General features: G+C 36.9%; 1 protein-coding gene across 6 annotated transcripts in view; it reads right to left on the bottom strand.

The window, feature by feature from the left end:
• The window catches only part of LOC124155560 (protein FAM184A-like), a 369522-nt gene that overhangs the window by 301180 nt on the left and 40352 nt on the right, over window positions 1-27990 (bottom strand). For all 6 annotated transcript variants that reach the window (XM_046529496.1, XM_046529497.1, XM_046529493.1 and 3 more), the window contains exons 3-4: window positions 26758-26870; window positions 6546-6702 (exon numbers count right to left, since the gene is read on the bottom strand). In XM_046529496.1, the coding sequence (XP_046385452.1) occupies window positions 6546-6702; window positions 26758-26870 (270 nt within the window). The remainder of the gene's footprint in view (window positions 1-6545; window positions 6703-26757; window positions 26871-27990) is intronic.

Genomic DNA, 27990 nt, shown 5'->3' with positions numbered 1-27990 from the left:
TTGCCTTCTTTTGCCGCCCGATAACGACTTAACTTTGCCATATAACGCGCCTACTTCTCCATCCTTCTGGAACTTTTCCATTTCCTCACACTGTCATTTCCACCAAGCCTTCCTTGCCCTCTTAGTTTCACGTCGTAATCGATTATTTAAATCCTTATACATTCTTTTGCCCTGTTCTGTGTCCACGTTCTTACACTTCCTTCTCTCCTCCATTTATTTTTACCATTGCCTCCGTAACTCTAGGCTTCTTTATACTTCTTCTATCAACATAACCAATTGAATTCTCCGCCGCATTGACTGTACCCGTCTTAATATTATCCCAACCTTCCTCTACAGTCTGTGTACTTCCAGTCTCCCGGATACTATTTTCCAGTAGTTCCTGATATTCTCTCCTCATATTCCCCTTCAGCGCTTTTATATTCCATTTCCTCGCCCAGCTGCCTTTCATACAGAATAAAAATGATTTTAAATGAATTATTAAGTAACACGTTTTAGCAACGTTATAACTGTTATAGTGTGTAAATTAAAGTTAAAAATTGTTTTTGAGTCATGTAGTCTTTAACTATTTGTACGCATATTTTGAGCATTACTATGCTAAGTATATAGGCAACATCAGGTTTTAATTTAAGCAAGGTATAACTTAAATTGACTGCCTTAATTTATTTTTCAAATTGTATTCTGGAATTCTAAAAAAAAGCCTAAATTAAGCCTCTCTTAAGTGAATTTCTTCGGTTCAATTTGTTTTTTTTTTCAATAAAAATTGGATAAATATGGCTCATGTTAGTTAAATTTATTTGTTTTACATGTGCATGTTCATATTAAAATGGTATAAACATAGCTCTAGTTTTACAACGTGCGTTTCAGTTGCATTAAAATCGTAGACATGGTAGATTGATAAGAAAAATATTAAAAGTATTTGCATACTTTATTTTCCTAAAAAATTCAATAATACGTCAATATTTCTTTTTTAATGGAGCTACATAATACAGAAATCAGTTTGCCGGTTTTTATTGCATGCGGTGTATCAACCTCATAGGTGCGGCGTGTTACTCGCTACATATGAGATGGACGCTGCGAAGTAATATTTTAACAAAAATAATTCTTACAGCTTAGATAAGAATCATATAAGTGTACGTTTTCGTATATACGTCAGAAACAAGACTAGTCACCATACTTACTAGCTAGTTTAATTAAAAAAATCAAAATAAGACAAAATATAGTTATTTTACAAAATGTGAGGTATCTCTTCCCGATTAACCCTATTCATGGCCTCAGGAGAAATAAAAGGCAGTTAGTAGTCTAATTAATCTTGTTAACTCTTCCTATAGGTCTTTCGAACCTTATAAACATACAAAATTTGCCAACTAGCTTTCAGTAGGGTACGTTGTGCCCGGTAAAGTCACCAGCACGCTGCAGCGTCACTCTCCTTAAATCCACAATTGGGTCGCATTAAGCGCGTCTATGATCTCCGTTTGACTGCAAAATTTCTTCACCGCAGCTTGAAGTGATGGAAAGAGGAAAAAATTCCTTTTCCTCTATTTAACTACCTACTGAGATTCTCGCCACACATGCATTCTGTTTCACGCGTTAAATCTTTAAAATGCCGTTAATTATTTTTGCGAAGCGGTTTCGTCATTTTTTATCTCCATCCACCGCTTTTTGATGAAATAATCCGCCCCTTTACAAATAATGAGGCAACGCTTTGCGCATTTCAAGCCCCAGTGACTTCTAAAAGACTCCACTTTGAGACCGAAATTCCAGTTTCTCATTTCGCTAATGCATTTTCCCTTCGTGGCTAACCTTTTAACTGCGTACTTGACGTTTCAATGCAGCATTTGTAAGGGCCTTTCTTATTATCCGCAGTTTACCTGGCGATATACCTACTTAATCTCTCTTACCTCGTCTTTTAAAATGAACTCAATTTTAGTTTTTGAGCTTTGATCTCATATAAGAACATACTGTGGGATATGTTATTCATGATTGTTTCTCATTCATCTAATTAGTAATCAGAAAATGGGAATATATATGTACTATGAAGCATTTAATAAATATAATATGCGAAATGACGCCCGATCGACCTCATGGCTAAAAATATTGAAAAAAAATGATTTTTTAGAGGTCTTTTTTTGGAGAGATCTATCTACTTATCCATTCTTAAAGCATATCGGCCTATTGTAGTTCACTAAAGCGGCATTTCAAAATTTTGTAAAAGCATTACATAAGCCCATATCAGATTCATCGATTCAATTTTTCCATGTATAAAATGACATTTCTGCAAAATTTGTAATTATTTTTTGAACATATAGCAATCTTTATTTCAATTCAATTACTCTATTCATTACTTTTTCCTTGAAATATTTGACACTTAGTCTTTTAGTCACCCTTGTAAACCTTTTTGTATTAAAAAAAGTGCGCGTATTGGTAAACAAAATTCTTGCGGCGTCAAAATGGTAATTTGCCAAATTCTTCCGCATGCATCATGATGGGGTGCAAGTGGGAATATATTTTTGTTTCTGAGGAGTAGTAGGTACATCAGATGCATTAACTATGTTATACACAAAGGTAAATATCTCCCTACAAGCCAAAAAATGCTCTCCTCGTTAATAAATCCAATATTATCTGTGTGATAGTCAAACCTTGGGTGAAAAAATTAGGTTCTTGGTGGAGCATTGGAATAATTGTGTTTTAAAAAGAGAGCTTTCAATTGCTGACCAAGCTGTGAACATTTGACAATTCCTATTACGAACAATTTTATCCTTATAATAATGAGATATTCAAGCGCTTGGAGGCTCTCAATTCCTAGAACGGAATTTTGAGTTTAGACACTTCTTTAGCGTAAAGTCTAATGACGAGAAGCTCTAAGTGCCTATTTTTCGACTTTAACTACTATAGCAGAAAACCATTGTATTTGTTTTAGATACCTAATTTGATTTGCATGTGTCTAACGTTAGGTTATTTAAAATTTTCTCCAAAAGGTTGGATATATATTCATCTGCTTTTAAATACCACTTAGCCTCTTACATTTACAGCACATTGCTGGAATTTCGCAGGGTCCAGGAAGTGGAGGTGAAACATTTAGCAACGACCGTAGTATCGCCAAAAATAATTTAATGATTAATTAACTACCTAATTTTCCTTCTGCAAAGTCACCACAATGGATGATAAATATGCCGACCGGGTATGAAGAATTTGATACCTGGTGCTGATTGCGGGTGTTGAAGTTCAAATGAAAGAGTAGGGCGAGAAACGAGGTTATGGGCCGTAGAATAGAAAAGGAGAGGTAATGCGTCATTGACGAACTCGGTGGAATTGGCCACGTCATAAGACACAGTAATTACGTGAGAAATACAGCGTTATCATAAAATAATGGTGCGGTTTTGAACCTGGTTTAAATTAAAACTGAATCAATTTCAGTTATATACTTTTATTTTTCGAAATTTTCATCTCAAATTGTATTTTAAACATAATTTATAAATTGTAACCTGTGCGCCCTTAGTCGCTCGACTAGAGAGAAACCCAGCGTCGTTATTAGCCAACTCCTAACGAAAGGCGCTAAGGGGACCACGGCTTAACGTCCCATCCGACGGACGGAGTGTTGCTCTTGAAATGTCCTCCTAAAGGCACTCAAGCAGGTATCGGGCAGCCTCTGAAAAATCTCTGCCACCCTACCCCTCCTATTTTCTGTAAATTACTGAAACTGCGCCATTCTTTCATTATAGTTCATGAGGAATAGTCGATGTAATGTCGACGCCGGTTTTCTCTCATGTCGAGAGACTAACGGCGCACGCAATGAAATTTATAAACTATGTAAAAAATCTGTCTCAGGCGACAAATTCTAAATATAATAAATATTTAAAAAATAGTATTCTACCGATTATGGTAGGTTTCCATGGAGTATTAAAGAAATGATCTGGGAGCCTCCCTTTCCTTCCAGCACTGCCTTCTTCAATTCACTGTAAGGCCTACTCTCTTTCAATCTATCTAAAAATCCTATTCTTTTCCTTCCCCTCCCTCGTTTCCCTATCATTCTAGGGTATTGTGTCGTAATAACAATAAATGTAAGCTTTAAATAATTATGCTCAAAACGTCACCATTTTTTATGATAATTCTGCATAATGGAAGGAAACTATTGAAGGAAATGTCTACCGACAAATGCCATGAGATAAGTACTAACGAAAGCTAAAGAAGAAAACCAAGAAAAAGAGCATCAGGTTACTGAAGGAACTGGAGAAACGGAAGGTTGCGTTACATGAATTTGGGATTGCAGTGCTACCAGTGGCGTAGCGAGGGGGAGAGATGCGGCGTGACCCGGTTTTCAATGAATTATCATATTATTATTATTTTTTTGTGGTTTTGATAATTCATTGAAACCCGGGTCGTGCTCTGTAAAAAATAAGTGGTATAAGTAATTGTGTGATATCCAGGAAAGCATACAATTTCTTTCCTTGATAAAAGAAAACAAAAATTGAAAAATTATGAATTTACAAAAGATTTAGTTGACAAATGAAGTTTTTCCATTATGAAAAGTGTCGAAGTTAGTTTAAAGCCCTCTTCTTAGTACCCTATTTTTAAAAATATTTCTCCCCTGGTTTTGCCCCCCCCCCCCTTCCGAACGAAATTCCTGGCTACGCCTCTGAGTACTGCGATTGCATTTCTCTTCCTTATAGTTATCGCGCCACACTTCTGGAACACGGGCGGGTAGGACAGCGTTTCGAGCCTTTCCCGTTCAGATGGCGACACATGGCTCGCGTGAGTGCGTGTCCGAGTTGGATGCGAGCGCCCCTCTCTTAGCACCTCCGTGACTCGCTGTTCTTTTCCAAAATATCCTTCCTCCCCCCCCACGCGACTTCTCGCGCCTCAACACTGGCGCGCCGATTCTCAGGATCTCCTCTCGAGACTGAGATGTGCGAATGGAAGCAAGGAGAGCATAAGCCCGTCGACGCCCACGGGTGCCATATGGCACCCATTGCAGTGCTGAGCCAATACTCCTGCAATGCATTTAATATGTGAATTTTAGTGTACATTTCGGTGCGCATACTTAGTAGAAGGTTTCCTCTATTATTCAGTCAGCTTGAGTTGTGTTCATTGTGTTGAGCTACTATGTATCATGTTCTTTAAAAGCGAAATGTGTGTGAATTAAAGGAAAAACTTTGGGCGCAGACGGGTTAGCACGAACCTTACTCGGAGGAAAAATCATTTGAATCGACGGGGTTCGGACCCGGATGACTCGAATACGCACTCGGCGCTCTTCTTTTACGCAACATTTTACATGCTATTATTTTTTTCAGAATGTTCATCTGAAGCATATTTAAATTAAGTTCAACAGATTCAGGCTTCAATTGGTGGAAGTTAGACATATTTATATAAATAAAAGATTGAAGCACTTTACAACAATTTTTTTTACTGCGTACGATGCGTTTCGGCTCACACCAGATGATGGCTCTGTTCGCCGAAACGCGTTGTACGCAGTAAAAATTTTTGTGGAAAAGTGGTACAATCTTTTATTTATTAAAAAATATTTACATTATTTTTTTCACCAATGAGTGATTGCTTATTCTTGTTCACAACCAGTTGTAACTGTAAAATAATCGTGTTTTTAGTGCTTATGATAGGTTTATTTATTGCTTCAAATTGCGTTTGGTACAGTTCGAGTTTTTAATAGATATTTTTTAGCATGAGCATAAGATGAAAAGATGGTTATTACGAAAGCATTGATGAAAAATGGCAACCATTAGAACTATATTGTACGCATCAGCCTCAATAAGCATATAAAATTAAATCTTTATTGAAGAGTGGGAACACCCAAAAAGGAAGTGTTCGTGGTAAAGTAGTGACTCACTAGACCCTAGATGAATCGTGATCCATGCAAAAATGATATGCAAATTCATGCTTCAAATTGCTCCGAATTTCATCTTCTCCCCATTAATTTTCCTCAATACCTTTCCTCTTCACCTCTTCCTGTTAGTCTATCATGACGAGGGTAAACATGAACATCAAATGTTGTTTCTGAACAGTTATTCCGTGATCATTTGTATGCAATAGCTATTTTTGCCCTTAGGAGCTTGCATGACAGAGTTTTGAAAAATTTTTAAATTTTTTAAATTATTCGTAGTGCCAGGAAATCAGCAATTATGGCCATAATCTGAATTAAAATAAATAAACGGTAAGTATATAAGTATTTTTAATCATCCCTAAAAGTTTCTACCTATGATTTTTTTGCCATAACGGTATATTTAATCTAATGCTAGATATGATATAATGTATAACAGATATAATTTCCGTATTTCCATGACTAAGCAAAACGGTCCGTTGCAATTTGCGGTTTAGGAAAATGATGCAATCACAAAAAATACGTTACAAAATAACGATGATATCCTAATTTCCTTTCGCATGACCGTGAGTATAATAGAATAATTGCATACTCCGTTTCCCGCTGATGGCATTTAATGCATATGGGATGAAAGTCCTTTATTAATATCCCTTGCCACTTGCTCTAAGGACGTTACTCTCCATTATATTTTAGCCTAGAAAGGCGTTGCACGAACCTGGAACTCGGGCCGTTGACGGTGCGGCCGATGAGTTGCTTCTTCTTGGCTCGCGAGTACTTCCGCCAGCTTTCGCTCCGCTGCCTTCTGCGCCTCTGTCGCCTGCCTCAGTTCCAGCCTATAGGCTCCCGACAGCTCCTTCTCCCGCTCTTCTTGCCTAATGGAGAGAAATTAATGCCAAATGAAAGACAATAAGCGATGGAATAATAGTAATATCACATTCACTCACATCGCATCACTCGGGACGAATATAGAAAGCCACAAGGAAGAAGAACATCAGGGAATTGACTGAGGAAAGGAAGGTGCTTATAATAACTTTATAACATCCCAAAAGATGGAGGGATGCAGTGTACCAATTTTAGGATTGCAGTACTGTAATTGAATTTCATTTCCTTACAGTTACCGAACCAAACGTCTGAAGTAAGGGTAGGCGAACTGTATTTCTAGTTTTTCCCGTTCAGATGGCGACAAACGGCACGCATGAGTGCGTGTCTGAATTAGTTAATTAATAATAAGTAAAAGATGGAAGGGAAAGAAAATTTACGGTAAAAAAAATATTTCCTTTCATCCATTTTCTCGTAAGAAAACGAAACATTTTACCGCCCACTTATCATGAATTTATGATGTCTCCAGAGATCTGGTTCATTTACTCGTTCAGAGAGAACCTTTCACTGGGAGAAGGCATAGCTCAAACGAGTGTAACAACTATGAACCATGCAAATTCAATGCATAAGGCCGAGGAGTAGATGAGAAACGATGACCCGCTCAGCATGAGTTCGTGATGTCATCGAATAAAATGTTCAAAGCTGAAAGGAACCGTTTAATTTTTTTGCGAACAGCGAGAAAATAGGTTAGAAATGGAATAATGGAAAAATTCGGGTCTCATTTTATTTTCAAACCCCATCTTAGTTGGCAATTATATGAATTTAGTTAGCAATACCATTATAACAAAATGTTTTTGTGATTTCCAGAATTCCTATTTACCGTACGGCCTGTTTTGATAGTAAAGCAAAAGATGATACAACCTTTGAAATCAGTTGAATGTAAAATATAATTAACTAAGTAGCTTTATTGCAGAGAGTTAAGAGTTAAAATTCCTAATCAATTGGGTTGTATTAATTATTCAATCAAATTAAATGAACAAAGGCTTAGGCTGGTTAAAAATTAGATCGTCGTTTGATTTGTTTAAATCAATATAATTTTTTTCAAACATAGCTTCTAGTTCCTTATTTTGGCTGCTGCAATCTTGAGTCAGACGCTAACATTTGATTTCTGCAACAGCAGAAAAATTAAAAATAGTAAGATATAATGTACTTCAGCATAATCTTGAAAGGTGCTCCTCGAGGCTTAAAAGCATGGTTGTAGGAAACTCGCGAATCTCCCATAAAGGAAGAGGAAATACAGCTTTTGCAGTAAATATAACGCTAGTAATATATAGGATAATGCTATTTTATAAGCAATCAAGCGCAATGGTTAGATAAAGCCTCCTCAGCCTATTCCCCACTTACGTGTTTTTACATACGTTTTGTTATACCCCCTCCTCATATTGGATAGGATTCGATAGCAGAAACGGCAAAGAATGTATTACAGTGCTCATGCATTTTCCTTCATGGGTAAATTTATTTGAATATGAATGCGGCATATTTGTAATTCAGCAGCGTTAACGATGGAAAAATCCATAATAATTGCCATGGGAAAATTTCCCCTAGATCGGGAGTCTGACCACGGTCTTTAGGCATTTGGCGCCTCTCCGCAGGTTACTATATACTTAATTTTGTTACTATGGGAATAAAATATCCTGGATTGCGTAGTGTTCTGCGCTGTGGCCCTGAAAGCTATAACTCCGTAGTTCCGTTGACGGTCCAGGGTAAGCTTTCCCCTTCCTTGAAAACGAATAGGATCTTTCTGGCAGGTGATCACAGAAGATATTTTTTGCAGTAATGCTAATTAAAATGCAGCAATGAGACACTACACCAGTTACATAACTCTAAAACACCCTATTATCAATAACAGACACTTTGTTACCTCCAAAATGTATTTTTTTAATTCTATTTTTTGACCGGTTTCGGCTGTTACACCATGATAAACAAAGAAAATATTTTACATAAAATATAAAAAGGTATTTTCTGTACTCGGTTATGGTGTGACAGCCGAAAAAGGTAAAAAATGGAGTTTCTAAAAATATATTGTGGAAGTCACAAAGTGTCTGTTATTGATAATATGGAGCCCTACCACCACGTACAAGCTTCAAGTTTCGATCTAAAACACCCTTTTATTAGAGAGCATGTGACTGAAGTATCCAATTTTTTGCGTTCCTCCGATATTGTCATCTCTTGGAAGCTGTAAGTTTATGAAAGTACTATTATGGTGCAGGGTATTTAATAGTGAGAATGGGATGAATTTTTCTGGGGAGCCAGTTTGATGTACTGAGGGCACGATTGGACGTACAAATTCGCTCGTAAAAATGGCAAGTCAAAAATGGCCTTCTGCGGCGAATTAACAATTGATAACTGTGCCGTTACTGTCTCTCAGATATTTAGTTTAGCTCATTATAAAATTTAATTGACTTTTCGAAGGTTCCTAACGTAAACCATACGAAAAGTATTAAATGGAGGACAGTTGTATTATTTAATGTCCGTAATTCAGGGGGTAAAAGTACGTCGTATGATTCATGATCATTTTATGGTAAAATACCGTAACGATTTTACTGACGCAACTGTGTTCTTCTGGCATATTGCTTCTGAAAAGTTTTCTTTGTCTCTCAAAATTCACGGAAAAGATGCTGGCTCCTCCATTTCTTTCTAATATTCCATTTCACTATTGCTATTAAAGTATTCTACCGATTAAAGAAGGTTTTCATAGAGTTTTAAAGAAGAATTCTGGTAGCCTCCCTTTCCATTAAGCATTGTCTTCTTCAATTCACTGTTAGGCCTACTTTCTTTCAATCTATCTAAAAATCCTATTCTCTTCCTTCCCCCACCTCGTTTACTCCACGTCCCACCCTCTAACAATGTTTTTAACCATTACCCCCCCCCCCCCCCGCTAAGTACATCTCCATCCATACCTTCTGCCTCCTCCTTATCTCATTATAAACTGCCTCACCTCACCCACCATATTCAGCACTTCGTATGCGCCACACTCCAGATCAGGCTCTTCACTAACCTTCTCTCTAAACGCTTACATAATGATCCTCTCATAAGCTCCTTAGCTAGCGCAATTCTCTTCCTGATGTCCTTACTACTGTATACCAAATCCCTATACAGGTGCCTAAAAGCCTCAGTGAAACAATTCAGTTTGATTTCGGTGACTGGAGAAAAAATTAAAAATAGTAAGAACTAAGGTACAAGCCGATACCTCCACTGCACAAACGCTCAACAATCACCCACTGAATCCAATCCACTCTGAATTTAGTAGCCCAGCAATACGAATCCGCTCAGCTGGTAGTGTCCGAAGCATAAACGCTCACCTCTGAAGATTGAGAATTGGAGGAGAGGGGTTATGCTCCGGCTGCTGCCAACTGAGTGCATTCATATTGTTGGTGTACTAGATGAGCGGATTTGATTCGGTGGGCGGCGATTGTTGAGCGTTTTTTCAGTGGAGGTATCGAAGTGCCTCCTTGATGCTTCTGCATGCTTTTGAAAAGTGCTTTTCCCGGCTAACATGCATTTCGGCTTCGTTTACATGTCACGTCTTCTTTAAAAATTCATTTTCGATCCGAGGCATGCTCTTTCGCGCGGCCATAGTAGAGACTTGATTAAAAACTGTTGCGAGTTTGGGTGATGGCGAAGTTTGAATCAAGTTGTGCTTCTAGCATCGAGAATCGCTCCGGCCGAAGTCCTCTTGCAGTGAACGGGCTCACCTAGCGCATGTGTCTGAATATTCATTTATTCTAATTTTACTGCCTTTTAGAGTGTGAGTGGATATACTTTTGATACTGCTATCGCTACAAAAGCTCTTAAAATGGGGGTTCCCTGCATATTGGAGGGAATAAATCTCATGTCGCGTTGCAAGATTCGATCTTTTTCAGGGCTATTCAGGTGTGATGGTGGTGTTGAAGGCATATATTCCATTGAATTCAGTACAAGATGATGTTTGAGTGCAAAATGAATTGCATATCTTCTGAATTCAATCGATTCGGCTTTTACTTTGTGAAAATCCATGTTGAAACGAAAATACACAACCCTGGTAACTTTTCACTGGAATCAATATAAGTGTGCTTGAGAATGACGCCTCAGCGTCGAAGCGCGTCGTAACAATAAATAATTTTCCAGTGAAAAGTTACTAAGGTTGTGTGTTTTCATTTCAGCATATCTTCTCTTACAAAAAAGCAACGTGTCCTGACTGATTGACTCACCCAACAACGCACAATCCAAACTACTAAGGATACAACCACCAAATTATCAGAATATATTCCCTGTGTCATAAATAGGCCCACTAATTAAGGATTTTGCCGAGAATTAATTTAGAAAGTAGTTTCCACTCCATCTATCTTGTCTGTTTGTTTCCCATGATAATAGAATCAATTTCCATGCGGAACTTTTCTTTTGCCGTTTTAAATTAATTCCACCGAGGTCGATATAGCAAGTGGGATGCGTCATTAACAGCTGTCCCAACTGGCTCACTGCAACTACCTCGGCGAATATGAAAATGAGTGAACCTCCTCCTTGAGCTTAAGACAACTTTTTCTTCCTCAGAATCGGCAATAATAGCGATCAATTTCCACAATAACCACGCCACCAGCGTCTTAAAATCAGGGATAACAATTAAAACTGAACGAAAGTCATGGTTGAGCTTCCACGCGAGACAGACGTGGGCTGGTGCTTCGCTCGAGACAGGCAGGTGCCTCAGTGATGTGTTCAGTTGCGTCCAGAGTATAAGTGCATTCAATTACGAGGATAACTTCCTACTCAATTTAGAAGCTCGAGTTACTAATATTAAGTGGAAACCGCAGTTTAAAATGGCTAATTGCAGTGTATGTAATGTGAATGTTCTTAAGCGCCAGCTGAGGATTACCTGCAGTGAATGTCAAACTCAGTGTCACGCTACTTGTGTTCACTTGTCCAAAGAGGATATCGAGTATATTGGCGCTGAAAAGCAAAGTTGGCGTTGTCCTACCTGTGCTGCGGAAAAACGTAAGAGCATGTCAGTAGTTCCACTGGCGGATACGGACACTGCTAGTATCTCTCATATTATAAACCTTCTAGAAGAAGCTAAAGAGGACAGGAAACGCATGGAATTGGACTTGAACAAGGCTATTGAGTTTGTGCACAATAGATTAGATGAAAATACTAAAGTGCTTCAAGAAAACTCAGCACAGATTGCTGAATATTTAGCGACAATAGACTTGCTTAGGCAAGAAAATGTTGGCTTAAAATCTCGAGTGAGTGAATTAGAAAAGAGGTTAGACGACCAAGAGCAATATTCTCGCGTTAATGACCTTGAAATACACGGCATTCCCCAGCAACCAAATGAAAATACCTTAGAAATCGTGAAAAGTGTGGGGGACGCCCTTGGTGTTAAAATAACCGACGATATGGTGAACACATGCCACCGATTGGGAAAGAAGGGACACGAAGGCGGAACGAGAGGTATTATAGTCAAATTCGTCCGTAGGTATACAAAAGAAGAAATTCTTCAAAAGAGGCGAGTGAAAAGGACCTTCTCCACACGGCACCTGGGCTTGGCGACCGATACTCCGGTGTACATAAACGAGAGCCTGAGGCCCGTATCATAAAAGTCCCCTCGAAGTTGAAGTTGAGGATGGCCTCGTTTGAAGCCGGCCTAGCTCGACGAGGAGATCCCTGGACCGCGTCATATCATAAAAGTCTCCTCCAGCTCGGCTCATAGGAGGAGGGGTTTGAGCCAGCGGAAATGACGCACTGTTGAGGACGATGTTTCTGGTTTTAGAGTTGACAGTCTTCCAGCATTGTTCCATGTTCATTTTTTCGAATCGTATTTGCGCAGACATGCGCAGTAGCGATATACCGAATGCAGCCGGGGATATACCCGCCAATATCAACAATAGAAACAGAAATGGCTAACAAGGAATACACGACCTTCGGGTGCCTGATTGAGCTCAAATTTTCTGATTCGGTAGATCACGGCTATCAACTAAATATGCCGAAGCAAGGCGATGCACTTCTCAAAACTTTTCAAGAAAAAAGCAATTAAAAATCGTAAAAAACGGGTTTACGGTACATATCCGGTATTTCCTTATCATTTATAAGGCAGCGGTGGCTCAGTGGTAACGGTGGTTGACTGTGGATGTAAAAGGGTGGCGAGTTCGAACCTCACTCATGGTACATTTTTTATTTTATTTTTCAAGGATTTTATTGTTTGCATTTTTAAAGATTGTTTTCTTATCTTCGTTAGCTCAATGAAAATATTTGTAATTCATTTTTTAAATAATAATAAGTGCTGAAAGGGGTAGGAAATGAAGCAAGGGCTATATAATAGCCTTTCCAAGGGCGATTTTGTCTTTATTTGTTCTCTATAGGTACATTAGGGTATTGCGAGTGTAAATTGTCTTCTGTAGGGGTGGGGTCAGAATAATGACATTTAAATTATTAATTGGGAGGGAGATCCACCCAATCGACGGATTTTGCTTTCATTGGGAGTTTAGTTGAGAAAATTATTCGTAAGCGGGAATTACGCGTGTATACCGTCAAAAATACAGGGCAGTCGATGCGGCGGAGGAAATAACGCGTTCTCCGTTTGTTCGAGTAGTATCCCAAAACTTGCAAACGAAGAATTTAGTAAAATAAAAAATGTACCGTGAGAGAGGATCGAACTCCCCGTGCTTACATCCTCAGTCAACCACCGTTACCACTGGGCCACCGCTGCCTTGAAGAAAATGTAAGGAAATACCGCATATATACCGTAGACCCGTTTTTTAACCATTTTTAATTGCTTTTTTCTCAAAAAGTTTTGAGAAGTGCGTCGTCTTGCTTCGGCATATTTAATTGATAGCCGTGATCTACCGAATCAGAAAATTTAAGCTCAATCGGCCACCCGAAGGTCGTGTATTCCCCTTGTAAGTCGGCCAGGCAGGAGCAGGAAATTTTGTGCAATTTGGTGGTCAAGTACAAGGACGTAATTAAGTGTAAGCGCTCGGATGCGGAGTCCGTTTTAAGCTAAGGCAAGATGTTGGCAGAAAATAACGGAAGAGTTTAATAATCATGGATGAATAATCATCATCTTCTCGCAATGGCGGAAGTCACCTCAAACGCTTTGAGCCGACAACAATCTAACCTCAAAGTTTGAGCCGAGGCTGGCCTCAAAATTCGACGTTTTTGAGGTTGAGGTCGGTTTTATGATATCGCATCTCTTCATCCTGACGACAATGAGGTGGAGGCCGGCTTCGAGGGGACTTTTATGATACGGGCCTGAGTCCAGGTCGGAGGAGACTCTTCGCTGCTGCGCGTCTTGCGAAGAAAGAAAAGGGATACAAATATTTATGGCTAAGGCATGGGACAATACTCATGAGGAAGAAGGAGAATGATCAAGTAATCACTCTGAAATCCTCTGATGACCTGGAGAAACTGTAAGCATTCTGTGAGTGAGTTATGTATGTCTTCAACCTATCTTTACTAACAAAATGCAGAGTACTGTTAATGATAGTGGATTTAATGGTGGCAGGTTCCTTGTCTTGCATCAAAATATAAGAAGTCTAAGAGCTAATTTTGATAAATTTGTATTTCAACTAATTAATCTCGATATAAAACCCGCTGTAATTGTTTTGACAGAAATTTGGGTCAATGACACTGAAGTATCTATGTATCAAATAACTGGCTATCGGAGTTTTGATGTGTGTAATAATAACTATAGGGCTGGAGGAGTTATTGCATATGTAGCAGATACTTATGAGTGTTCTTCTATTGATCTGGGTGAATTGAAAACTGCTGATATGGTTAAAATATCAGTAGGGATAAATGATTCTTCTTGGATAAGCATTATTGGTGTATATAGACTTAATTTTAATCCTGTTGAACATTTTTTGAGTGAATTGGAGAATGTATTAACCATCTCTCGTGAGAGGAATTTAATTGTAATTGGTGATATTAATTTATGTATATTACAACCCAACGATATTTCCTTTGAATATCAAACCCTTATGGCTAGTCATGGACTGGACCAGCTTATTCGAGTACCAACTAGAATTAGCAAAACGGGCAGTACATGTATAGATCACATTTTTTGCAGAAGTAGAGATAACTATAAGTATGAGGGAAGAGCGGACGATTGGGGTTTAACAGACCATCATGCTGTATCATGTTCTTTAAATATTAATGTACCCATTAATATATACGAACGAGTTTATCGAAGCCATTGCCGGATAAACTTTAACCATCTAAATAATAGTTTGCTAAGATGTGACTGGAATGATGTTTATTCACAACAAAATGTCAATGAAGCCTATGAAATATTTATAAATAAATTGAAATGCTGCATTGAAAAAGCTGAATACGTGTCAGACAGTAACAGATCGGGAGGAATGAAGAGGCCATGGATGACTTACGCTTTGTGCGGGAGAATTTCTAGGCGAAATTTTCTGTATAAAAAAATGAGGAAACACCCTGAAAATGAAAAGCTAAATAGGTACTACGTATCGTACACGCAAAGATTAGAATATGATATTAAAAAGCGCAAAGAAAAGTATTACAGGGACCTATTTGATAGTAATGTCAATAATACCGCTGCTCAATGGCGCATTTTAGATTCACTCACGGGAGGAAAGCAAGGAAATGAGAATTGTGTAAAAATTAGAACTAGTAATGGTATCGTTGTCACTAAGTGCCAGGACATTGTAAACGAATTTAGTTCACATTATGGTAAAGTAATTCAAGAATTGACTCAGAACAATTATTTTGAAAGTAATACGAATAAATACAAAGAAATATTCCCAACCTCCAATTCAATTGACTCACTGTTTTTTGTTCCTACTGATGCGAAAGAAATTAGCAGCATTATTAAGGAATTAAAGTCTAAAAAATCTAAAGGTGTTGATAATATTTCCACACAAGTTATAAAAGAAGTAAATGCAAATATTTCGGAGGTCCTTGCCCATATTGCTAATCTAAGTATGTATACTGGAATATTTCCTAAACAATTAAAAACTGCAATAGTGATACCAATTTTTAAAAAAGGTGATAAAATGAACGTAAATAATTACAGACCAATATCCCTATTATCTGTATTTGCTAAAATAATAGAAAAAGTTGTTAAAGTCAGACTTCTTAAATTTCTAAATCAGCATAGTTTTTTCAATAAAAACCAATTTGGATTTATGAGTGGTAAGAGTACAGAGGATGCATTATTAAAATTCTGTTCAGAGCTGAACGACGGACTGAATAAGAACTGTAAAGTTGCTGGCTTATTTGTAGACATTACCAAAGCCTTCGACTCCATTAATCATAACATACTAATGAATCGATTATGGGAAGCGGGTATACGTGGAACCGCATATGATTGGTTTCAAAGTTATCTTTGTGATCGAGATCAATGTGTGCGTCTCAAAAATTGCTACAGTGAAAAGATTCGACTCACCTGTGGTGTCCCACAGGGTTCTGTGTTGGGACCCATACTGTTTTTAATATATGTAAACAATTTATGTGCTGGCAGGTTTAAAGGTCAATTAACGTCATTCGCAGATGACACTGCACTAAGTTACTCTGTTAATAGTGTTGATGATCTATATGAACACATACAAAGTGATCTATTAACACTCAATATGTGGTTTTCGGCTAATTATATGTTGTTAAGTGAAAAAACGAAATATATTATGTTTAGCATGAGTAAATCTACCTCAAACAAAAGTAAACTATACTATCAATGTGCAAATTGTATAAAAGATAATGTTACTTCCTGTGATAAATGTATTTTGATCGAACAGGTTAGTCACATAAAATATTTAGGTATATATTTTGACCAAAATTGTAAATGGAAGTCTCACATAAATAAATTAAAATCAGAAATGATTACTATTGTAAGAAAATTCTACTTCCTCAGATACATATGCCCTGAATCAGTGTTAAAAATGGTATATTATGCTCTCGTTAATTCAAGATTGCAATACGGAATAGCCTGCTGGGGTGGAGCATATTTTATCAACATTAAACCATTGATAGTGGCGCAAAAAAGGGTTATCAGGGTTATAACACGATCGTATAGGAAAAGCCACTCATTTCCTCTATTCAAAAAATTAGATGTCCTCCCACTAAGGCATTTATTCATTTATAAAGTCCTTAGAATATTCTATAACCGTAGTGGTGAAAAGGCCCGACCACAAAACTATGACATTAGAGTTTGGAGAAACTTCCATATACCTAGGCCGACGACCGAAATTTATCGACAGTCATACAATTACTTAGGGCCTAAATTGTTTAGCATGTTGCCGAGTAATGTAGCAAACTCGGAAAAAAGATGGGGATTTAAATCCGCAGTTAAAAAATGGCTTATGATGTGTGAGGAAGTAGAGTTTCTACTAAGAAAGGTGGGTTAAAAAGTTTACAATAAAAGGTATATTGTATATTCTATGTATGTAATTATGCGTTTATATAAGAAAAATAAGAAAAATAGTTATCCTTGTCCAAATATTTGAAATACGTTTTGTAATAATGAATGCAATCGGCAATAGAACAAATAACTGAATACAAAGAAATTTTACTTCTCATGTGTGCTAGCACCAGACCTATGTAAAACGTTTAAGATGGTAGCCCCAAAACTACTCAAAGGGGTACCTATATATTCCAAAATATTTAAGTATGTTCTAAAATGTAATATTTGATTGTAAATGGAATAAATTATATATTATATTATATTATAAAGTAAAAACCAGTAAAATTTCAATAGTTTCGTTCCTGGGAGCGAAATGTAGAAACGAAATGAAATGGATTTAAACTCGGGGAGATAACTCAGGGTCGAAACGAAATCAAAGTCAAAACTTCTTCGGGTCGAAACTAAACTAAAACTCTTGGACGAAAAGAAACGCATGTAATGTTTCGCACCGGGGAGACCACGTGCTACACCTTCGAACAGTTTAATTTCGACCTAAACACCGAGTATCGGTTGAATAAAGTAAGTAGAGGTTCAGCCTACCGCCATTAGATTCCACTTTTGCCATTATTTTTTACCACAATCAGAAGAACAGTGAATGCAACCTGGCCATTCGATTTTTTGGCTCAATTTTTGAACCTCTCTATATTCTGTCATGAAATGGGTCGAAACAATTGCTTTTATCCCCCTCCAATAAACTTCTGAGATCGAAACTTAACTGTATGCAATAAAAAATTCAATACCAATTACAGTGACACAAACATGAACTCTATTGTAATACCAGAATGTTCTTATGACTCTGTAGAAAAAATTATGTCAAAAATGAAAGTGAAAGCCCCTGGCTTAGATAATATCAGAATGTTTGACCTAAAAAATAATGATTTGTTGTTTCCATTAATTGCTAAATTTATAAATCTAAGTATTAAAGAAGGATTTTTACCTGAGGCTTTAAAAACAGCTATAGTAAGACCAATTCATAAAGAGGGTTCATTTATTGACTTGAACAACTATAGACCAATCTCTATTCTTCCCTCTTTGAGTAAAATTGTTGAACAGTATGTTGCTAACTACCTGATCTCATTTTTAAATAAAAATGAAATAATTAACAAGCTACAATTTGGTTTTCAAGAGGGAAAAGGGACCAAGGATGCATTAGAACTTTTTTCAGAAATTGTAAATTTCAACCTGGATAGGAAAAATGAAATACTATTAACTTTTATTGACTACAGCAAGGCCTTTGATACTGTTAATATAAAAATTTTACTTCACATTCTTTATAATATTGGTATCAGAGGAAATATCCACGAATGGTTCAAAAGTTATCTCACAGGGAGACAGATCATTGTTAAGTTGGGTGATATTACAAGTTATAAGAAAAATCTGAATCATGGTGTCCCCCAAGGCTCTATATTAGGCCCTATTCTCTTTACAATTTACATAAATGGTATTTCCTCACGCATTAAGCATAGCAGGGTAATTTTATATGCTGATGATGTAGCATTAATCTGTACGCACAAAGATTTTGACATAGCACAACAAAAAATGCAAAACGATTTAAACTCAATCTCTCAATGGTCTCATGACCACGATTTATTAATTAATAATAAAAAATCAAAAGTTATGCATATAGTAAGCAAAATGGGTAGATATAAATCCATCAATTTAAAAATACATGATCATGATTGCATGCATAACAATTACTTAGTGACAAAGTGTAGATGTTGCAAAATGACCCAGGTTGAAAAATACAAGTACTTAGGATTAATTATTGATTGCAATTTTAAATTTGGTGAACATATATATAAAGTAAATAATAAGTTTAAAAAAATATCTTACCAAATGTACCATATCAAACCATATGTTAATTCTAATATTCTATTAAATATTTATTATGCTCTGGTAGAATCACTAATAAGATATGGTCTGACAGTCTGGGGTAATACTGCAAATGTTCATAAAATCCCTCTTATTAATTCCCAAAATAGAATAGTCAAAACAATCTACAGATGTAAACATAATTTAGAAAACTATACAGAGGTACCTGATATTAAACTGGTGTATAAAGACATAGGTGTTCTACCCTTAAATCAACTTTATGAGTACATACTAATTACAGCAAATTACTTTAGTAATAAATATAAAATTAAGAAAGTAAACAAATTTGAAATGATTCTGAGAGGTAAAGAGCTGTATGAAATTCCTAAATCCTACACCAACTATGGAATGAGAATGTTAAAAGTAAAAGTACCAACACTGATCAATTATGTAAACCACAAAATACAAAATATAACAACCTATTCCCAATTAAAACGAAATTGTAAGAAAATGTTACTTGAAAAATAATACAAAAAACTAATGTAAAATCATTATTTTCTACTTACAAATTTTGTAAATATGTATAATTAGTGTAAAATAATTTCCTAGTTATTTTTCTAGTTATAAGTTTAATGATCAATTGTCATGATGAGTTTAATTAGCCCACTATATGTTTGTTTACATAAGCACCTCCTGACGAGCCAGTGGCTCAGGAGGACTTAAAATGTAATTATTCACTTGCTATATGAATATGTATACAAGATTGTATTATTGTTCGGATTATTTTTCCACTTGTGTATTTATGATTTAATTGTAAAAAACAAAAGTTAGGATCATGTAATGATTTTCATGCAAGACATTGTATCATATTTTCTTTTTGCTGTATATTGCAAATAAAGTTGTTGTTATTATTATTAAGTTTCGATTAATTTAGTTTCGTTCCCAGGAGTAAAGTTTCGTCTCAGATCTAAACTAATCTCCTTGGTGATTTTTAATTTCGTGCGGGAACGAAACTAAACCTAGGCCTTGTATTTTCGTTTCCCTCCGGGTCGAAACGAATAATTTTTATTTCGTTTCAATCGCCATCCCTGCTTAAAAGGCATGTGCAGAATGCAAACGTGAAGCAATCTCAATTAAATGAATTTTTGCAATGAACAGTTTATGGGGTGATTTTAACCCCATTTATTTTCAATTTTTATGTCCCATAGGATTAACAATACATTCCGTGCAGACTCTTATCGTTTTGCTCTTTTCAATTATTTACCTGGAAACATTGAGTTCAAAACTAACCGTGGTGCTTTAAACGGATGCCGTAGTTAATTTCTTATTAAATTTTTACACCGTTTCGTTCCGTTTTCTTGTATATTTATAGGGTGGTATCCCATTATTTTTTTTTTGCCTAAATCGAAAGATAATTACTCCTGGAGTACGTCACGCTTTTAGATTTTTAAATGACGTTATCTATTTTTCGCGATTAAATGAAAAATGAAAATTTTCAAACGCGCGAAAACGCGACGGCTAAGTATGAATGATGGGAAAACTCCGTGTGACGTCGTTCTGGTTCCCGCTGCCGCAAGTGAGGTGACCTTGGGGCGAGGCTTTGAGCGCTGATACGACGCAGGATGCTAGCAGGTAGCAGAGTACCCTGCTAGCTGATAGCGCTTGGCTTAAATAAGGATTATTATTCCCCCGTCAAACGAAGGAAACTTTCCGAACTTGGGTATTTTTAATGTGTGATTATAATGAGATGTTTCCCTGAGCTCTGTGCCTCATGCATGCATTGGTAATCTCAGACGATGTAAAACTCCTATCTACCTGTATAGAAACTAGGTCCCTGTGACGTCACGTGGAAAGGCATCGCATGGGCGCCAATCAGGCCTTTTTCAAATGAGGATAAAATTGACCATTGCCATTCGTCTAAACCGATATTTATAAAACCAAATAATTTATATATTATGAATACACTAATAGTGGGTAACGAATCGTAATCAATGACTTCCGTTTTCTTTGATGAAGGAAACTACTCTATTGTATATTTTAATCCAAGTTTATCCATTTTCTTTTAATTTAAACAATCAATATTAACCGTAGTAGCCAGGCTTAAGGATGTATTCAAAACATATTCAATAGCATTATTTTCATTAAAATGATAATTATGTCCCCATTATTTCTAATCATTATTTAGGCTGAATGGCCAACGTAAAAGCTAGTAAGATCTCTATAATGCACCCTATTTTTGCATTTTTGTTGCTTTCATAGACGGACATACATTTAAATACGATAATATAGGTTTTAAGTGATATATTCCACTGACATGTGAGGTATATGAAGTTCACCGGGAATTGACTATTAGAAGTTCTTCCTCGCTTTCATTTTCAACCCAACCTCTCTTATAATCAGCGCAATGAAATAAGGTCAATCAAAGAAAATGTTACTAAGCTTAAAAATACAATTAATGTCTATTATAACCACGTGCATTTCAAATGAATTTCAGGAATGAACTTTTACAAAAAAATCAAAATAACGGAATATAGCTGTGCAGTCTCAAAAATAAATAGAACCGCGCTTTCTAGGATTTTAAGCTACGGTGAAATAAAATAGTAAAAACCAGCCAGCCAATTCCAATTAATAATTTCAATAAGTGGTGATCGGTATTTAAAATATTTGTGTGTGAAATAAGAAAAAGGGCAGCAGGAACATCTTTGGGCAAGCAAATACCTACCTTTCCATTTACAGGGTATTAATAGTTTTTAGGTACTATGAAAGCTTGTGTTATGACTACCTGTAGTTAGTTATAATGTATTCCATGGTCGGTTTTCGGAATCGGGAATAGCCGTTTAGATAAATTCAAATGTCCTAACTTCGCGGCTGCCTCTTCTGCCTCCTTCGAAAGGATACCGGTTGGAAAAAGGGAATAAAATATGACTTCAGGCTTAAGAGGGATAATATTTTGCATTAATCTTGCATAAGTATAATGAAAACTTGTAAAGTTAATTTCCTAACGGTTTCTGTAGCACATATTTCTAAATAATCAATAATGTTTAAAATAAGCTAAATATTTTCCGCAATATCATCAAAATAAGCCCAATTGTAACTAACGGAAAATATTTAATAAAAATAATACGCAATTTGGTAATTTATTCCTTGAGAACATATGCTTTCAGTCTTATATCATTTTAATCTTCTGATATACTTACAACGAATCCAAGTGGTGACCACCTGTTCTGTGGTACGAGGGAGTGTACGGGATGCTGATCTCCTTGGTGAGCCATTAATTTTGTCTCTTCGAAAAAAAGTAATCATTCCAAGAAGACCATTGCCGTATAGAATTAACTAGTAGGTAGAATAGTACGAGCCAGAAATTTATTAATTTTAATGTTCAATGTTCTTCAAGCTCGGCGTAACTTACAAGTGGTACGACGTCCTCGATGTGGTCTCTCAAACGGAAATATCTTTCCTCATGTGTAGTTGATGGGTAAAACATCACTAAATTGGCCATTTCTCCTTTTCTAAGTTAGAGAACTAGAGTTTTTAACCTGTGCATTCTAATAACTTAACTTAATGACATCGAATTCCTGCAATATATTAAAATACCAAGGAGTACTCGAGGAAAATGGGGTTGTACTTCTAGCAACAAATTTCATATTTGACCAATACTGTGCAAAGTAGCGGATAGTTCTCAAATGACTTAATTTAAACATAATAACCTTAACTGGATAGCGATTCGTACGCTTCATTCATCATAATCGATAAAATTGTGTCTAAATAGTTTTGTAATAATAATTTTGGAATAATAGTTTTAATGAAATGAGTTACCTATAAATATTTTAGTAATATTGTTTAGCGGCAAATTTGTACCTTAGCCTTGTAGGTGTACTGAAGTAACCTCAGGATGTTGAACATGTTGAATTTATAGTGATTATATCTATTTGGTCCTCATCTCATTTTCCTCTGAAATGAAGCACTAGAACTTTCTGTTGTTTTCCCATAACACTCACTGCTGTCAAAACTCTTCAAAAGAGGCCCTAGTATATGCAGACTACTTTCCGGTACAGAATAAATTTAATCCAAAAACAAGATGTTTTTCAGAAACCCCATTATGCAGGGTGGAGAAAAGTTGTTCAGCAAAATTTTATACCCGGATAGCTGTTGCTAGTGGGAACCAAAATTACTGATTATGCTTGCTTAGAAAACGTACCATTTTTGAACTACAGAAACTATGAGCCAGACGCTCCGATTGGCTGAGAGTTTACCCTGTTGCCGGATGCCTTGGAGACATCGCTATCTCCGGCATGCAAAGCATTCGTAGTCAAGAGTTGTCCAGGATATCAGGCAACAGGGCAAACTCGCGGCCAAATGGAGAGTTTGCCTCTAGGTGTCTATAGTTAGAAAATGGTGCGTTTTCGACTTAAATATCATCAGCAATTTTGGTTCTTTCTAGCATCAGCTATCCAGGTTTACAATTTCGTTACAAACGTTTCTCCAACCGGTATATTTAGACATGTATGGATACTCCTCAACACTACCAGATAATACCAAGATGATAGCGTCAGTTTTGAACGAGTAAAGCGCTACGAAAACTCCGAGCTGTCGCGCAGAAATGATGCCTTCTCTTAAACTGTTTTTTAAAATCTTCTCTCCAAGATGTTTCCCCGCTCTGTCGTCATCCCTTTCGTACCATTCCTCGCCCCTTTTCTGGCGCTTGCCTTTCCAAGTTGCGCACATGATCGGGTTTCTCCCCTTTAATAATGTCCCTATCCGCGAGTCCCCTCAATACCTCCTCGCGGGGTAACCATCAGTTAGCAGCCAGTCGGCGCGTTTTCCTCGTGCACGGCCTTATCGCACGGCCGCCACATCACGCAAACACGCACGGGACTCACACGCGGAAGTCGAGGAGGTGAGGCGACGCTATCTGGCGGGTTGGTGGAAAGGCATGGGGTCAGCGGTGGTCAGGGCAACTTCCAGAAGGAACTCGAAGCGTCCTTTGCGTATCGCTCACTTTCCTCCCCAAAAAAATTGAATCGACCACCGGTATGTTCGGTGTTATCTTCAGCAAACAAGTGACCTTGCAAGCGAATTTTTCCAGTCAATTTTTTTTGCCCTTTTTGGCTTAAAAACATGCATTTCAAAGCCAAAATTTTCAGTACTGCGTAATAGGTCATCTCTCCGTTGTAATGGCGCTTTTGCATTTCTTGCCAATCATTGCAACCGTGTTGCAGGAGGATTTGGACATTTACCAGGGCGGCTAAAATTAATAATTATTCCCCTAGAAAAGTTTATTTCCTTTACGTCTGCTTTAAAAAGCTCGTAAGTTCTTTCCGAGGTTTTGGATGTCTGCGACGTAGTTCCATTTCTCATTAAGTATACATCGCCGTTCTTATTGACCTGCGGAAATGCGCAGAAATTAAGGTAAAATATCGTTCAGGGAAAAGGAACGACGCGTTCGTGAAGTCACGAAAACCCTAAAATTAAAAACATAACTTGACAAAACTACACCAATCTTATTGTTCAAACAACTGAAAGCGCTACAACACCAACTGAAGCGAGGGTAGTTTTAAAGATTGTTAGGTACATGCAATAGAGAGAAGGTTTGAAATCAGCCTCTTGGGAGTAGCAATGTGTGCTTTAGATTTTATGGGATCCTAAGTTTTCTTGTTTTAGTAGTTTCGGCTACCAGAATATTTAACTTCACCAGCAGAAACAGCTCATGTCATTCTGTACCTTTAATTGGCCAATCATCTCTGCAGTCTCTTTAAATTAGTTGTCATTGAATTTGTATTCACTTAACTTTCTATCAAAATAAGTTGTAATGTAACACATACGGTTGATATGCGTTATGAAATCGAATGGTACCAAGTATTGCGTTCTAGATCGAGCTCCATTCATACTGAGCAAGGACTGATCCCTCTATATTTAAAATATGCGAGTGAAACAGAAAATTTATGCTATTTGGATTCGCAATAGTAAGTCTGCATTCTCCCATGAAAATGCATTATTTAGTCTCATAATATTTTTATATAAATAGCTTGTAAATCAGATGGCATAATTATTGCCACCTATGTTCTGGCTTTCAAATGATTGTCTCCCATTCCTATGAAATATTTCATTTTGAATAATAAAGGCTACCGCTGGAAATATAAAGCGATAGATTTTCGTTTGCTGAAGTATTTCTATATTTTCACAACGCAGCGTTGCGTCGCTTCCAGAAGCAGCGTAGTTACTGGGCCCATGTAGTTCTACTGATGAGCTTTCGTCTCAGGATTATGCACACCCATAAAGATGGAGAAACCGTCGCAACATTGTTGATAAGCGTCATTTTTTGAAAAAAGACGCTACAATTATCCTTGTTCACAGTAAAAAAAAGCAGCATAACAGTAAATGTGTGGGTAAATTTAGTTCATTTTTGCCTAATAAGATTGGTGTTTGCAATTTTAAATTATTCATTCACATGGACCGATATTCCAACTATAGACTTTGTTGTTTAAAATACTTCATTCTAAAACATAGTTATTATTTTGTTCTTGGTAATTATTTGGATTTAATGTCCGAGAAAGCGAAGGGGTCAGCTTCATTATTCTGAGTCGCATAAAAGTGGAGTTTTTCATTCCTTATCGTATTCTCCGTCACTGCTCCCATGATATTTTGCATATTTTAACTTTTTTATCCATTAGAACCAACCATGTGATGAAATAAACACCGAAGTTTTATTCAAGTAAAAGATACACTACACGTTGGCAACGTTATTTATGACTTCCGTGTTATGCTCAGGCACGTAAGCGGAGCGCTGCTTAGCGTGCGACAGGCGTGCTTCAGTGGAACTGCAAAAAGGCCTGCGTCCTAATTTTTTTGGTCGTTCACAATATGCTACGTCATGTCAAAGCCAGAATGCAGTTCTCTCTAATTAAATATTAATAATTGAGTGTATTTATAGCCTGTGATATGTATATATTTTAGATTATGAAAAGCTGAAATTTTTGACAAATATGTTCTTACTTCTTTTGAGGGTTATAGTCTATTATTAGAACTATTTGAAGGCGACTCGCTTAAACCGAATGTTTCAGCCAAAATGAAACAAGTTGAATTCACAATTTGAAATACCTGTTCTCAATGCCCATGGAAAATTGAAAATGAACGACCTTATTCTGAACTGCACAGTATATCGGGGCACATTTTTTTTTTAATTGTAAACGCATTTTACGAGGAGGTAGTGGAACTGTTCATGAGATAAAATTTGCTTATTCAACTCCCTGGCGCTGCACATATGTATTTTTCTTCGACTATACCCTCCGTGATATAAATAGCATTCCAGTCTTTGAAAGCAATTACTAGAAACAATTTTTTTCTCATGATTGTATGGACTTCCATAATATTAATTACATGCTATTTGGAGTCTGAATCACAATGCAAAAATCGAGATGACATCTAATACTAACATCCTCTGTATTAGCATAATGAGTAATCAGCCTAAATGGTCACTTAATAATCATTGATCCTGTCCAAACTAGTGTAGTTACTTACTTTCTTCGGCAGTCATGTAGTATTTATCTTAGGAAAAGGACAACGAATCCTATTACCGTTCGCCGTGACGACATTAGTCGCAGGGAATACAGAAAACATGAATTCTCGAATCAGCACACTTGTCACGCCAAATCACCCCTTTCTCGATCTGACGCCATGCTAGATTTTTGCCTTCAGAAAACGAATTCGGTGGGATAATGAGCGTCGGGGAAAATCAGAAACTTTTCAAGGGGTTATTTAGCGTGACATCAAAGGGCGGTGGCTGGCGTAGTGGGGAATTTGGAGTGGAGCGATTGGAAAGGGCTCTAAGTGGTGCCCAACTCACCTCTGCCGCACGGCCGCTATCTCGTCCAGAAGTTTCCTGAGTTCTTGGTCCCTTTGTTTCAGCGTCTCCTCCAGCCCGTGGACACGCTCGTTCAGGTCGATTTTCTTCTCCAGCTGCGGAAGGAAAAAAGAGAGGAAAAATCGAACGTTGTTTGTGTATTTTTTATCTGTCATATCGAAAAATCCCCTTCATTTCGCCGTCCCGCCATAAACCGAGTATCTCCCCAATCTCCTTCTAACCCACCACTATCTCTTCCATGCAAACAATGAATCACTCCGCCGGGGGAGGGGATCAATGGTTTTTTTTTTAATGCTCACATGGAATTGCTCTTGTCAAAAGAGAACCTTAGTAATGGTTTATGTATTTGGTATTGAAACGGTTTCTAGATTGAAATATTTCTCCAAAAGTTATTCAATTGAAGTTTCATCATGCTATCGTGAACAAAAATGGGAACTCACAATGAAAAAATAGTTTAACTGTATTGGACGAAATGTGGAGGAACAAAATAGTGAACGAGTTAAATTAAACTATTTCTTTCTCCAGACTTTGGTAATTGCAAAAATTAACTGCGCATTTCAATGTACAGAATCATCATCAGGCAGATATGATATCTGAAGATCAAAATTCGTAAAAATTGTAAATCTGTGCATCGAATTGTGCAGATACTTTTAGCAATGAGGGCAGTGATTACTTTCTATTTAATTCACTAGCAAATTAGGCACTGCTCACATTAATATTCACTTGAAATGAATCGCCAATCGAGTAATGGAAATTCAACTAGCCGAGATATTTAGGAGGAACTGAGATCGGCGGCAATAAATGTGAATCTTGTAGTCGTTTATTTGGCTACAGTGAAATTTCCTCTTGTAGAGCTAATTTAGGTAAAATATCTCGTATAGCACGTTACACCCTCCTTGCCTCGGTGCCTCAAACTTTGGTCAATATCATTTTTACTATCACAGATATATCCGTCCCATATACTATGTTGCTCGATTACCAGAGCAAAACATAAAAGAGATTTATTCCTGGAAATATATCAGTTACATTGGTGTTGTGAAGATGTCCCTGACCTTGGTCTTTTAAAGCAATTTACGCATCCTTCTAAGACAATTATGACATTGTATCATTCACGACACAAGTGAGGCATAATGAGTGCATTGGTTTTCTAATTGAAAGAGTTTTTCAGGAAATGTGGCTATAGCATTTGAAGGATTTGCGAAATAGATGCAAAAA

Source organism: Ischnura elegans, chromosome 3 (genome assembly GCF_921293095.1).
Source record: "Ischnura elegans chromosome 3, ioIscEleg1.1, whole genome shotgun sequence".
Taxonomy (NCBI): domain Eukaryota; kingdom Metazoa; phylum Arthropoda; class Insecta; order Odonata; family Coenagrionidae; genus Ischnura; species Ischnura elegans.
This window is presented reverse-complemented; position numbering and strand designations above follow the sequence as displayed.